Raw genomic sequence first — 14,626 nt, 5'->3', positions numbered from 1 at the left:
GTGGGGTGCTGCTTATATGTTCACATCCATCTTCATTATTTAAATAATTCATTCCATGTAAAGCTCCACTTCAGACCCTCTGTCTAGATTCATTGTTAGATAAAGCATAAAGCTTAATGATGCCAAAATAATGAATCTCTTAAGGACAGACTGACATTTTTCAAGAAAAAAAAATCCTCTCTGAATAAGTTGTTTGCACATCTTAGCCAAAGAGCTCACAAGTATGCACCATATTGGTAACTGCAAAGAAATAGGAAACTATCATAGAAATAGCACTAAATTTGAAGTCAGTAAACAGAAGTTTATCTTTGGCCCCTAACTGGTTGATGAGCTTAGACAAGCTACTTAACTCAGTGAATCGCAGGTTTTCTATTTTTTTAACTGTGAACATAAATATAGCAAGTTGTGGCGTAATTACCATGTATGGGCATACTAAGTCCCTTCAGTCGTGTCTGACTCTTTGTGACCCCCATGGACTGTAGCCTATCAGGCTTCTCTGTCCATAGTCTTTCCCAGGGAAGAATACTAGAGTGGGTTGCTATGCCCTCCTCCAGAGGATCTTCTGACCCAGGAATTGAACCTGTGTCTGTTACGTTTCCTGCATCGGCAGGTGGGTTCTTTACCACTAGTGCCACTGCATGCCCAGTCAGTGCAGTGAAAGTGAACGTCGCTAAGTCATGTCTGACTCTCTGCGACCCCATGGACTGTAGCCATGAAATTCTCCAGGCCAGAATACTGGAATAGGTAGCCATTCCCTTCTCCAGGGGCTCTTTCCAACCCAGGGACCGAACCCAAGTCTTTCATGTTGCAGGCAGCTTCTTTACCATCTGAGCCACCAGCGAAGCCTCAGTAAATGCAGGGACTAAGACATTATAGGGACCCAGTCATTATTTGTTGAATTGAAATTATGTATGTCTTGTACTGATACAGATATATGTTATTAATGTGAGCAATAGATTCAAGACAAAAAATGTTTGGATAATTTAGTGTATTCTTATCACAATCAACTGTTTGCTCCAGACTCTACTAATTTAAAATTTATATAATGCAGAAAAAAATTGGGGTAAGACTAACAAACGAACCAGTCTCCGAACATGCTCGACTGTACGGAGCTCACTGCACATTCTTCCCCTCTTTCTGAAATGGCCTGCCTGGGTGCCTCCATGTTTTTCTTCTCGAGTTGGTAAACCTCTGTTTATTTTTGGAAACTGCCTCAGTGTCTCCTTGTCTGTTAGACTCTCTGACCACCCTCCTTCGCTCGGCACGTGGAATTCCATCCTCTCTAATCTGGAGCACTTGGATGTGTCCCTTGTCACTGCAGCGCAGTGGGCAGAGAGGGGCCATGTGGGAAACAGTGGAGCAGTCGAGAGAGCAGGGCGTGGCATCTGCTTGGACGTGAGGGCAGGGTTCAGGGAGACTTTGAGGACATCTAGGATGCGTGGTTAGCGGGAGGAATGCTGAAAGCAGACCCGGAGACCAGTGGTGAGAGAGAGCCAATATCTCCTAAGGACCTGCCGGGTCAGGCTCAGAGCTTTGCTAGTGCTTTCCATAATTTAATCACATCTGTAAGTCCTTGGAAAGGTCAGAACAGCAGTCCCCAACCTTTGGGGCACTAGGGACTGGTTTTGTGGAAGACAATTTTTCCACGGACCGGGGAAGAGGGGGTTGTTTCGGAATGATTCAAGCCCATTACATTTATCATGCACGCACTTTATTTCTGTTGATATTGCATCAGCTTCACTTCAGATCACCAGGAACAAGATCCTAGAGGTTGGGGAATGCTGGGTTAAGGCGCTCTTTGCTGTCATGGAGTAGACGAGAGGAGCTGAAAGGCAGACTTTGGTTTCTCTAGAACCTGTCATTCTGGTTTCCTAGAACCAGTTTTCTCTAGTCTGTGTTGTTTTCATTATACCTATCTGCGGCAGGTTTGCTAATAACCTACCAGTCCCTCCCAGCAGGGCCACACTCCATGCAGGTCTAGCCAGTGGCCCCTACCTGTTTAGAGTTGGTCATTAAGTATTAAGATAGCAGGGGATGTTAAATGGCCAGTTTTTTAAATTTCTGTTTATTTATTTATGGCTGCACTGGGTCTTCGTTGCTAACGTGTGCTTTCTCTAGTTGCAGTGCTCAGGCTTCTCATCGTGGCAGCTTCTCGTTGCGGAGCATGGGCTCTAGAGCACCCAGGCTCCGTAGTTGTGGGGCACAGGCTTAGTTGCCCCACAGCATGCAGAATCCTCCTGTACCAGGGATCAAACCCATGTCCTATGCATTGGCACATGGATTCTTAACTACTGTACCACTAGGGAAGTCCTGAAATGGTCTATTTTTAAAGTTTTTCATCATTAATGTGAACTCATCTTGTTTTTTGTCCAAGCTTCACAGCTTGCAGGATCTTAGTTCCCTGACCAAGGATTGAAACCCAGGCCCCCTGCAGTGGAAGTATGGTGTTCTAACCACTGGACCACCAGGGAATTTCCAGTCTTTCTTTAGCATCAACTAAAGTTTCTGAAGTTGTTAGAAAGCGCGTGAGAAAACAAGGACCAGCAGCATTAATCATTAAATGAAAAGAGCAACTCTTGAGTGATTGCTCTGCACATAGCTCTCTGAATATTAATGGGTGCAGCTTAAAGATGAAGACAGCGAGGGGTTTGAAATCTGGTAGTGGAGCCATGTCTGCAGAGATCTGGATCAGTAACATAAATATTATAAAAATATTTACTTGTTTTCATGTACAAAGGAGTTATTTTAATCTGTTCTACAGAGTTACTACTTATAAACACATTGAAAATAGAATCTGTTGCTGCTTCCACTTTTTCCCCATCTGTTTGCCATGAGGTGATGGGATCGGATACCATGATCTTGATGCTTAGTCACTCAGTGGTGTCCAACTCCTGCAACCCCATGGACTGTAGCCCACCAGGCTCCTCGGTCCATAGGATTTCCCAGGCAAGAATACTAGAGTGGGTTGCCATTTTCTCTTCCCGGCGTATCTTCCCGACCCAGGGATCGAAACCACGTCTCCTGCATTGCAAGCAGATTCTTTACCACTGAGCCACCATGCCATGATTTTAGTTTTTTAATGTTGAGTTTTAAGCCAGCTTTTTCACTCTCCTTTTCCGCCCTCATCAAGAGGCTCTTCAGTTCCTTTCCACTTTCTGAAATTAGAGTGGTGTCAGGGAACATTTGATGGGAAAGCCCTGAGCGAGCTTGTTGCAGGTTGCTGTAGCAGCAGTGAAGGGGTCTTTGGTCCCAACTGCAAGGCTGTGGCAACCATCACCGACCCATGGGAACCTGCAGGAAAGGGCCAGCTCTAAAAAGGAAGCTGAAAAATCAGATCAGTAACAAATGTTTTGAAAGTATTTACTTATTTTCATTTATGAAGGAGTTATTTTATTTTTTAATTTAAATTTATTTCATTTAATTGGAGACTAATTACTTTACAATATTGTATTGGTTTTGCCATACATCAACATGAATCCACCACTGTTCTAGAAAAGTTACTACCTAGAAACACAGTGAACCTAAGATTTACAGTTGTCTGAATATAAGTATGAATGCTGTTCACATTTGTTTCAGTTTTGATTTTAAAGTGTTACCTTATTTAAAAACTAAAGTCATCTTTTTCATACATTTAGAAAAGTAAAGACTTCTAAGACAGTCTATCAATTATTACCCAGTTGAATAAGCTGCTTGCTAAGTGAGTTTGTTTTTTGTTTTTGTTAGCACACAGATCATCAGTGACAATGAAAAGTTAAAATACTGTGGGATCTTATCACCATGCTCCCCATTTTCCTTCCTCTGCTTTTGGGTTTATTTTGTCCATTCAGCTATCAAAACTGTGTTGTAAGGAGTGGGATAATAATATCCCCAGTCCTTGTTCCTTCTCATGTCCTGCTGAGTATCTAGATTATGCCTCCTGGCTTAATTTTGCTGAATGATAAAATTAACTACTACTAATAGAAAATGTGTGGCTTTAGTGGAACTATTAAGGAACTGTATTTTTGTAGAAAATATAGTTACCATTAAAGAGTTTATTAAAATATTATTTATGTATAAGGCTTAAGATAAATTCAGTAAAAGCCCTTCATCACTAAGAATAAAAAGAATTATAAAGTAAATACATTGCTTAAAGATTAAAATAATTGATGCTCATTTGAAAAAAAATAGACTCAATCACAGATGTTGCTAATTTTAACATCACATATCATGTTACTAAATTTTAAAAATTAAAAAAATGAGACATTTATTTGTAGACTAGACCTTTAAATGACACTTACTACAAATAAAGTCTCCTGTTATTTTCCCTTTCAAAAATATATAGTCTAGGGACTTCCTTGATGGTCCAGTGATTAGGAATCCACCTTGCAACACAGTGGACACAGATTTAGTCCCTGGTCAGGGAACTAAGATCTCACAGGCTGAGGGGCAATTAAGCCCACTTGCTACAAACTACGGAGCCTGTGCACTACCACTCAGATCTTTCACGGCCACATAAATAAGTAAATATTTAAAAAACAAATAAAATATATATTCTACTTAATTGGAACGGGAAAGGGTTGTAGAAGGGGTAAAGTGCAATCAGTAAGCTCTTTGTTTCACAAAGTGGATTGCTCTTCTATTGACTCTTGTATGTTAAACTTTAAGAGAACAGGAGGCATTTGAATTCAAGCTGTTTCATTCATTTGATCAACAAGCATCTGTTTGCACAAAGCAGAATAGTATAGAAAAGGCACCCTCAATACTGCACTACTGAGCGTGATGGACAGGCGGGAAACCTGTTGTTACTATGGGATGGGATGTGAGGAGGGTTTAATTATAGGCGTGCCCAGGGTGCCAAGGAGTGGCGTGATCACACTGTTTCAGAAAGTTTTCGTTACAATACAGACAATAAACTGGAGGGAGCAAGACACAAGACAGGGAAATAGACCAGTAGAAGTTGGTACTCATGAAAGGTTGTGCATGCATGCTCAGTCGTGTCTAACTCTTTGCAGCCGCTTCAGAGGATCTTCCTGATCCAGGGATTGAACCCATGGCTCCTGAGGATGCTGGATTGCAGGCAGATTCTTTATTACTGAGCCGTCTGGGAAGCCCCCTGAAAGGTGGGGAGACTCTAAAAAGAGGCACACCATCTTCGTGGAGATAAACGAGAGGGCGTTTTGAAGGCAGAACTGGCAGATATAATGATAATCAGGTTGGGGCAGGTAGAGAATAACAGATAGGAAAGAGTCTAAGAAATCTCTCCAGCTGGAGAGATGTATGACCTGATACCTAAGGAGGTAGGGTTGTCTTGTTTCCAGATACTAAAACAGAAGGAGGAACAGGCCTTGTCTAAGCGGTAGATGCTGAATAACACCTTGGTCATGTGGAAGTTGCTTTCTAGCTGCCAAGTGAAAGTGTCGTCTCCCCTGCCATGGTGCATGGGAGAGAGACTGAGATGTAACACTTGGGAATCTTTGCCTTAGAAGTTATGGGAGCAGCTATGGGTACCAAGGAGAGCCTCTGCAGGTGAGGAGTCAAAGCCTGAATCTCAATGAACATTTATGGGACAGGTAAAGGAAGGTGTCTGAGAAGAAGCTGAGGAAAAGACAGCCAGGAACAGGAAGCTCAGTACTCTTACTACCTGGAAATACGAGCTTCCCAGGTGGCGCTAGTGGTAATGAACCCGCCTGCCAATGCAGGAGACATAAGAGACACGGGTTCGATCCCTGGGTTGGGAAGATTCCCTGGAGGAGGTCCTGGCATACTCACTCCACTATTCTTGCCTGGAGAATCCCATGGATAGAGGAGCTTGACTGGCTATGATCCAAAGGATTGCAAAGGGTCAGACAGACATAGCACCTGGAAATATAAACTTAGAACAGCCAAATAAAGAATTACCCTTAGACCTTGAACTTTTGCTTTCACTGAAGTACATGTTTATTACAGGATATTTTTCACTTCCTTTGTATTTTATTTCTAGGTGCAGGGGGCTAGACTCTTGTGGTTTAACATATTGTCTCTCCTCTCAGTAGTAATTCATATTCTGTCAGTCTGCTTGGCCAGGTCTGACTGGATATTCTGGTTTATGAAAGCAGCGATTTAAGGTTGAGAAGGATTATAGGGAGATGGTTAAGACTGTGACCTTGGGTGTCAGATCCTGGGTTCAAATGCCACCTCCACCTGCCACATACTAACTCTGGGTGAAGGGAGGTTGCTTATAGCAACTTCATGAGGAACTTAAGAGTCAACATTAAATAAGTTCAGATCCATACAGCTCTTAGGACCAAGTGGGATATGTGAAAAATACTATCTACTGTAGCAAAGATTATACTTATCAAAGAAATTCATTATAGAATTGTATGGAAAAGAAAGAAGAGGCCCACTTGTTTACACATAATGAAACAGAAAGTCAATTAATTCAGTCCAGACAGTTCTTGGGGAGGATGCTAAAATACTAATCATTTGTCTGAATTGACAAGACCAAATGAATCAAACAAATATAGAATAGTTTGGTCTGCTTGGCCTATGAAGAAGTTTTATACTTATAATATTAGGAAAAATCAGTATCAGGATTGGCATCCATTTACCTGCAAATCTTAATTCCTTCCTGAAAACTAACAAATGGCTTTTATTTTTAGCTTCATGTTATTTTTATTTCTTGGCAGAAACAGAAAAATCTTGAATTTCATAACTGTAGAATTCAGTATCCTTTACTGAGCACCTCTCATTTGCTGGGCATATGGCATGTATATTTCTAAGTTTCACAACTGGAAAAATATTCCCACTTTATAGACCGGCAGGGGTGGGGTTGGGTGGGGATGGAGTTTCACAAAGCTTCACTCTCTAGCCTGAGATCCAGTCATAGATTGACGACTGAGCCTTATTGGACCATGCATTCCGAGTGTTAGTCACTCAGTCATGTCCAACTCTTTGTGACTCCATGGACTGTAGCACGTCAGGTTCCTCTGTCCATGGAATTTTCCGGCAAGAATACTGCAGTGGGTAGTCATTCCCTTCTTCGGGGTATCTTCCTGACCCAGGGATCAAACCCGGGTCTCCTGCATTGCAGGCAGATTCTTTACCATCTGATCCACGAGAGAAGCCCGTGCATTTAAAGCCCGTGCTATTTTCTGCCTCTTTGACACCAGCAAGAAGGCAGGCTGCCTCGTCTACCCCTGGACAAGTCAAGGGCCTGTAATCTCAGCTCTAGGTTTCTGTTTCCTCATTTTCAAAGTCCCTGATTTCCTTCCAGATCTAAGATTCTGTGAACTCTTATGAACTAATGTGACAGAAACCAGAAGACAAGATAGGAATCTTGATTCTGGTGTTTTTTCCCCTCATATGCAAATACCATTCCTCAAGTGAAACCGATTGTCACAGCAAGTATGTTGGAGCCTTGAGTGTAATGAAGCTCATTTGTCAGTGTCTGGGGCCCCCTGACTTTATAAAAGTTAAAGAGGGACACATTTTAGAAATGCACTTCAGCACTGAAGAAAATGCCTATGTTTCCTGTTGGAGAAGGTGGTTTGTTTTGTTTTTCGGTTGCTTGAGAAAATAATAGAGAAAAGCTGATGTGAGGACATGGGCGTTTTGTTTGAGCTTTGCAAACTGCACATTCCTTTTCTGGTGTTGCTCACACGTCATTTTAATATGAAAAGGCACCTGTCTTTTGTCTCAGGACACATTTACCTTTCAGCATTTCAGATGGTGAAATGGGAGGTACCCGAAAGAGTTATTTTTGTTTTATGGGTTTTGGGAATCCATTCAATACCTGGTGTTTTCTTTAGACTTTATTATGCCTTCTGCTGGGTAAATGTCATGGAAATGCATTGAGTGACTCTTAAGCCTTTTCTTTAACCAGAATTGAAAGAGACAGCAGTTCTCATAATAAGTCAGTTTGTTGACTGTTCCAAGAAAAAAAAACCCTGATGAGAGTTCTCATTTTCCCAGGATATTTAATTAGAATATTATTTAAATAATCCTTTTGAATATACATGTATAAACACACACACACAGAGGCCATCATGGATATAAAATTGTATTAACTTGAACCGCCAATGTGGAATTAAGAGTGTTTTCAAACAGAAATTAACAGACCCTCTTTTTTGGTATGTTCTCTTTTTAAGCTTTTCAGGACCCTTTAAAGAAATTAGAGGGCTTGTTATTAGTTTTGGTTAACATTTTCCTTTTTCAGAGATTTTCATAGTTTAGATCAGTTTTTACAAAGAACTGAAAGAGGACAGGTTATGCTGAAAAATGGTCAAAAGGTAGAAATGGCTTATGGATTGGTCATGGGACTTAAGAGACCTTCACTTCAGAATCGAAAGCCTAAAATAATAACTGTACCCCAGGGTAAGCGTAGTGTTACTCATCTTGTTTCTTTGATTTTTCTTACACATTAGCAACTTGATGTCTGGACTTTAAAAAAAAATCACTAAGACTTATTTATGAAGACATATAACACACTATTTCCTATCATTTTATTACTCCATAGAATTAATACAGACAATAAAAATCAAAGGTGATCTGATGGTGAAAGCAAAACTTCTGATTATTTTGAAAAAATATTTAAATACATTTTCAAAGACTTTGCTCCTGAGGATTTTAAGCGTATCTGTGGGTTAGACCACAAAAAAAAAAAAAAAAAAAGATGGGCATGCTATTTTATTTTTTAGCCTATTTCTAGGAAAAACAGTTTTGAATAACACATTTGCAGAATTCTGATTCAGATGAGTTTAAGGACAATTCACCGTTCCTGAAGAAATTGCTAGAAAGTCTGTTTACTGTCACCACCATTCAGACTGCTGCAGAGCAGCTGTGCATCAGAGAAGCACAGATCCTGGGAGATCAATGTCCAACTCCCATTATTGTCCACATCAACGCTTTCCATAGGAAACTGTTCGTGGCAAATTCATCTCTACTTCCGTCCCCACCACATTAGAGTGAGTGTTCTATTTTCTGGTAAGATTTAAAGAAAAGAAGGGCAGATGGCTGAAGGATTCTCTCCATTATATCTTTTCAGGACTCATTTATACATACTACAGTATATCTTACAAACTTATTGTCATCTTAATTAGTTTTTACTCACATTGTGAAGTTAGTTTCTCTTACTATAATTTATTTATAAGATTGTACCCCTTAAATTGCTTCAACGCACAAGCATACACTATAACATGCAGTTTCAGTACAAAGTCGTAGTGCCTATGCATCGTTTTTGTATCCATTTTTAAAACTTAACTAGTCCTGAGAGAGCATTGATTGATCTTTATTTTTTAATGAAATGCTGGGCACTCAGCAGATACGACAGAAACCTAGGTCAGTCTTGAGCAAGGAGCAGAAGCCTGCTCTCTACCTGGTCCAAGCAGCCAACTTGTTCCCTTCACCCCCAGAGCTCAGCCTCTAGTTGTGAAGAAAGATTTGAAGATTTTATTTTCTTTTTCTCCCCTCTTCTTTTTTCTAAGTATGGAGATAGAATACCCAAACTCTTATTGTATTAATGAGGAAATGGGTATAAGAAATGCTGTACAAGAAATATTTCTGAATATTAAAAAGAAATTATACATTTTTGTAAGGAAAGTTTCAAGGAAAACTCATCTGTTGCTCACATAATTGTTTACTATTTTCTCATACAGGTTCTCCCTGACCCTCCCCACCCCAGATGAGAATATTTACATTATTTTTTTTTATGCATTCATTGACCACTTCATATTCTCAGTGGTAAAGAATCCACCTGCCAATGTAGGAGATGCGGGTTTGATCCCTGGGTCAGGAAGATTCCCTGGGTCAGGAAGATCCCTTGGAGGAAATGGCAGCCCACTCCAGTATTCTTGTCTGAAAATTCCATGGACAGAGGAGCCTGCCAGAATATAGTCTGTGGGGTTACAAAGAGTGGGACATGACACACCTGAGCACGCATGCATTAACCACTTACCCCCTAACAACTTATAAGCTTGTATATTATTTTCATTGGTTTTATTCATGAAGTAGGGTTATATCTGCCTCTTAAATATTTTGGTGGCCTTGTCTTTCATGATCATTATTGTATACCTGATTCCACCTCACAGAATACTTCCCAGATTTTGCAGTAAGTTTCCTCCTCCATATCTGTGGGCCCACAGAAATCCTTGCCATAGTTGTTTTCTCTGCTTCTCCTTTAAAATGCCCACCTGAGCAATGATGCCAAACATCCAAGCTCCTGTTTTCTGATCCTTCCTTGCATGTGTCTGTCTTTCCAGACTCAGTAGAATTATCATTCCTCATCTTGCATGCTGGTCATTGTAGCACAACTCTATTGAAAGATGATGGAGCTGGGTGGGGCTCCATCACTGTCAAATCAGTGCTGTTTGGTTACCAGCTAAAATATACAGAGATGTTCCTGACCCCACTCATCCTCATAAGGAAGATGTTGTTGTGCTTTTATAATGAGCAGAAGAGATCCTGAAGACTTTTAAAAACCTGATGGAATAGAGAATCACTCATTTCGTGACCCAGAACCTTCAGTTTAAAGCAATGGACGTGAAATGTCAAGGGTGTTCATTATTGAGAGGACTGTTAGAATTTTAGTCAAGGATCCTGAGTTGAGAGTAAGTGATTATTTTATCACCAAAATATTCCCTCACCTACCCATCCCAGACTAGCAATGTATGTTATGTAACCTGATTAAGTTAACATAATCAGAAAGCCTGCCCCAAGCTGAGGTACCCTTCACTTACATCAAGTGTCAGCAAACTTCCTGTAGTAAACCTTTTAGATATTGTAGGTCATACCTTCTTATTGCAATACTCAATTTCACTGTCACTGAAAAACAGCCATAAACAATATGCAAACAAATGAGTGAGACGGTGTTCCAATAAAAGCTTAGTCATGGACTCTAAAATTTGAATCTCATATGATTTTCACATGCCATGAAATAGCCCTCTTTGGTGTTTTTTTTTTTTTTTCCAATGATATAAAAGTGTGAAAATTGTTCTTAGCTTGCAAGTCGCACGAAACAGGCCACCAACTGGATTTGGCCTGGGGGCCACAGTTTCCCACACCTCTTATAGATTTTCAAATGGAAAGGGCACAAGTACCATTATTAAACAGTCAAATTGAAAGTAAGAGTATGTATAGGTGCCTAAATTGGGTGTACAAGGAAATTCAGAGAGTCTCCAAGACAACAGACTGTCCCCATGGTGGCCATGCCAGCCTCTAGCATCCTTCTTGCTCTGAAACTGAAGCCTGTCTCCTATTATCTCTCCTTCCTTCCAGGCCCATCCCAGGTCGGGCCCTTTCCTCTCACTTTAACTGCAATGGCAAGATGAGAGTATGGCAGCTTTTCTAACCCTGGTCATATTCATACTGCACTTTCCCAGCAAGATAGAAACACATATCCTCTCAGCACACAACTGAGCAGTGCTTTTCCTCAATTAAAATCTTTTATTCTTTTTTTCTTAGACCTGTATTCATTGTAGCTGGTTCCATACACAACAAGAGATATCTAGGAGATGCCTGTTGGTGACAAAGACTCAGTGAGCTGAGCTCAGTGCCCTCAAAATGAATGTGCTTTTGAAGATACAATTTTTATCAAGTTCAGCTTAGTAGAACCTATGTTCATGATATAAACTTCAAAAGCATGCAGTGATGACATATCAGTAAAAGTATTTTAGCAGTTGCCATGGATATATTGTATGTGGATGCATGCTTAGTCATATCCAACTCTTTCCGACCCTATGGACTGTAGCCCACCAGGCTTCTCTGTCCCTAGGATTTCCTAGGAGGAACCCTGGAGTGGGTTGCCATTTTTTCCTCCAAGGGATCTTGCTGACCCAGGCACCAAACCCACATCTCCTGCATCACAGACAGATTCTGTATCACTGAGCCACTTGGGAAGCCTGGATATACTGTATAGTGGACTGCCAATCTTCTTAAATTATGGGTTTTGCTGACTTAAAAAAAATTTTCTGTTAATTCTGATCAGTCAATACCTGTCAATGCAGATTTTTGTCTCTAGAGAACATCCAGCATGAGTCAGAAGTGAGATTTTGGATTAAGCTGGTCATTAGGCATCTACTTGATGGGAGCCCTTTCAGAGTAACCTGGAGCTTTCTGTGGATCACAGTTAGTGCACCAGTATTTCTAGAGTTAACTGAGCTGTACGATTCATGCGGTTCTGTGAAAGTGCCACTTGATCCCAAAAGGACCTATATAGTGAACATTCATTTAACAGCTGAACAAAAACTGCTGAGTCTGGTTCAGTCTAGTTTTCCCATGTAGGCATGACTTGTACATCTCATTCACAGGGCTTAGTAGTTGCCTGTGTACACACCTCGGTGTGAGCATGTCTGTGTTTGTGTTTCAGTTTTATTAATTTATTCAAACACTATTTGACACATACTCTAAGCTCTGAGGATACAGAAATAGATGTGTGATTCTTAATCTCTATGTTCAGAAACTGGTAAAGGGGAAAAGCACCTAGATAGAATCTGTACAATATATTGTGATAGGTGACTTAATACAAATAGGAGTTGAATAATTGGAAAGTATCTAAGAAGGTAGAATCAGCATTGTCTGAGGATGTAACAAAGTTTCGATGGGAAAAAGAATTTGGAGCATTGTGAAAAACACTGAATTTTGAACCAAACACATCTATTTACTGGCTTCAGACAAGTTATTTTACTACATTCATCCTCAGTTTTATCACCTGTAAAATGGATTTAACAAAACTCACTTTGCAACTCTGTATGTGTGTGTGCTTAGTCATTAAAGTCATGTTGGACTCTTTTGTGATCCTGTGGACTGTAGCCTGCCGGGCTCCTCTGTCCCTGGGGTTCTCCAGGAAAGGATACTGGAGTGGGTTGCCATGCCCTCTTTCAGGGCATTGCAGCTCTGTATCTTGGGGTCTAAAAGTCATGTGGCTCAGTTGTATAAACAATCTGCCTACCAAAGCAGGAGACGCCAGAGACATGGGGTTCAATCCCTGGGTCAGGAAGATCCTCTGGAGAAGGAAATGGCAACCCACTCCAGTATTCTTGCCTGGGAAATCCCATGGACAGAGGAACCTGGTGGGCTGTAGTCCATGGGATTGCAAAGAACTGGACGCGACAGAGCACACACACATGTTGGGGTCAGCCAATAGCTCTCTGCTCCCTGTCTTAGGCCTTTTCGCCAAACTCCACGTAGGGCCAAGCAGTGTGTGGTTAACTATTGGATGGAGGGGGCAGAAGAGAGATCAGTTCTTGTGGGGTTACCTGGGGACAGGGCTTCCATTCTGAATGAGAGCCAGGAAAAAGCACACCTGGGTCAACTGTTGTCCCTCTCCCCCGGGAACTCATTTGAACAAGGGATAGCGTATCTCTTCCCAACAAAGCCTTTGCATATTTTACTGTCTTTACAAGTTGACTGAGGGATGTGGTCAAATTACATACTTCTTCAGACTGTTTTTTGCTGTGGGTTTCAACATTCAGACCAACCTGATGATTCCTCAGGACTTGCCCTAATTCTTAAGTCCCTGAAGAAGATATTTAAACTTCACACTACTAAGATATCTAGGATTCTTTCCCAGGAGACAAACAATTGTTTATTGTTATTTAACCTCTAAGTCATGCCCAACTTTTTGTGACCCCATGGACAGCAGTAGTTTATACATAATATAAATAATAACTTTATAAATAATAAGTACTTAGTACCTAATTTCTGAGGGTGGTAGAGTGCTTTATCTTTTAATGAAATTTCGTGTGACTGATAAAAGGACACTGTACCCTAAAATAGCCTTTAAGTGTCTTAAGTGATGCACTTTTGGGAGCAGTATTGCAACAGAACATACAAATCATTACCCTATATAATTCTTTGTGAGTTTCGACCCTTCAGCCACATCAGCCTAGGTAGAGCTCTCTCACATGCCTTTCTAGTCTACCCATGGTGATTATACACCAAAGTTATCAGTCTGTGCCTTCTGATAGTTTGACTGCAAAGTAACTTCCCCATAACTGAAGATGCAAGTGTTAAGGAACCTCCCCATTGTCAGAGCAAGAGAGATTCCATTGAAACCCCCATCTGTGTGACCCAAAACCTGCTGGCAGGGTGGTTAGGTTTCTTGACAAAAGGGCCACCAAATGGAAAATCCCCTGAGAACAGTCATGTCCCCAGATAATCACATTGGCTAGATTGTTCAGGAGAAATGATGGAGCACAGCGTTATGTCCCTTTGTTTCTTCCAGGAGAGAAACCCTACAAGTGTACCTGGGAAGGCTGCACCTGGAAGTTCGCTCGTTCGGATGAACTGACGAGGCATTACCGCAAACACACGGGAGTGAAGCCATTCAAGTGCGCAGACTGTGACCGCAGCTTCTCCCGGTCAGATCACTTGGCACTGCACCGCCGGAGGCATATGCTGGTGTGAGGAAGGCTGCTTGTCCAGCTGAGCGTAAGAGCTGGATCTCTTAGCGGCACCCCATTCAGCAGGGCTGGATCCCCTTCACAGTGTTAACACAAAAGGGCATCACCATCCCACGATGTCTGAAAGCAGAGCAGGAAAAAGAAGTGGTAACACTTCGCCTTTGGGTCTGAAGGTAACCCCCTCGTCACGACTACACAAGAAACGACTTCACGCTGGCCTGGGAGATCAGTGACACAGATGCTGAAGAGACAGGCATTGTTTTCCGTGCTGT

The 14,626-nt window shown here is 41.3% G+C and overlaps 1 protein-coding gene across 2 annotated transcripts in view; it reads left to right on the top strand.

Moving 5' to 3' along the window:
* Window positions 1-14,358, top strand: part of KLF12 (KLF transcription factor 12) — a 273,389-nt gene extending 259,031 nt beyond the window's left edge. For both annotated transcript variants that reach the window (XM_068984569.1, XM_068984568.1), the window contains one exon: window positions 14,177-14,358. In XM_068984569.1, the coding sequence (XP_068840670.1) occupies window positions 14,177-14,358 (182 nt within the window). The remainder of the gene's footprint in view (window positions 1-14,176) is intronic.
* Window positions 14,359-14,626: the final 268 nt, after the last annotated feature.

Source organism: Capricornis sumatraensis, chromosome 12 (assembly GCF_032405125.1).
Source record: "Capricornis sumatraensis isolate serow.1 chromosome 12, serow.2, whole genome shotgun sequence".
NCBI lineage: Eukaryota > Metazoa > Chordata > Mammalia > Artiodactyla > Bovidae > Capricornis > Capricornis sumatraensis.
Note: the sequence above shows the minus strand (reverse complement) of the source record. Positions and strands in the feature narration are given on the sequence as shown.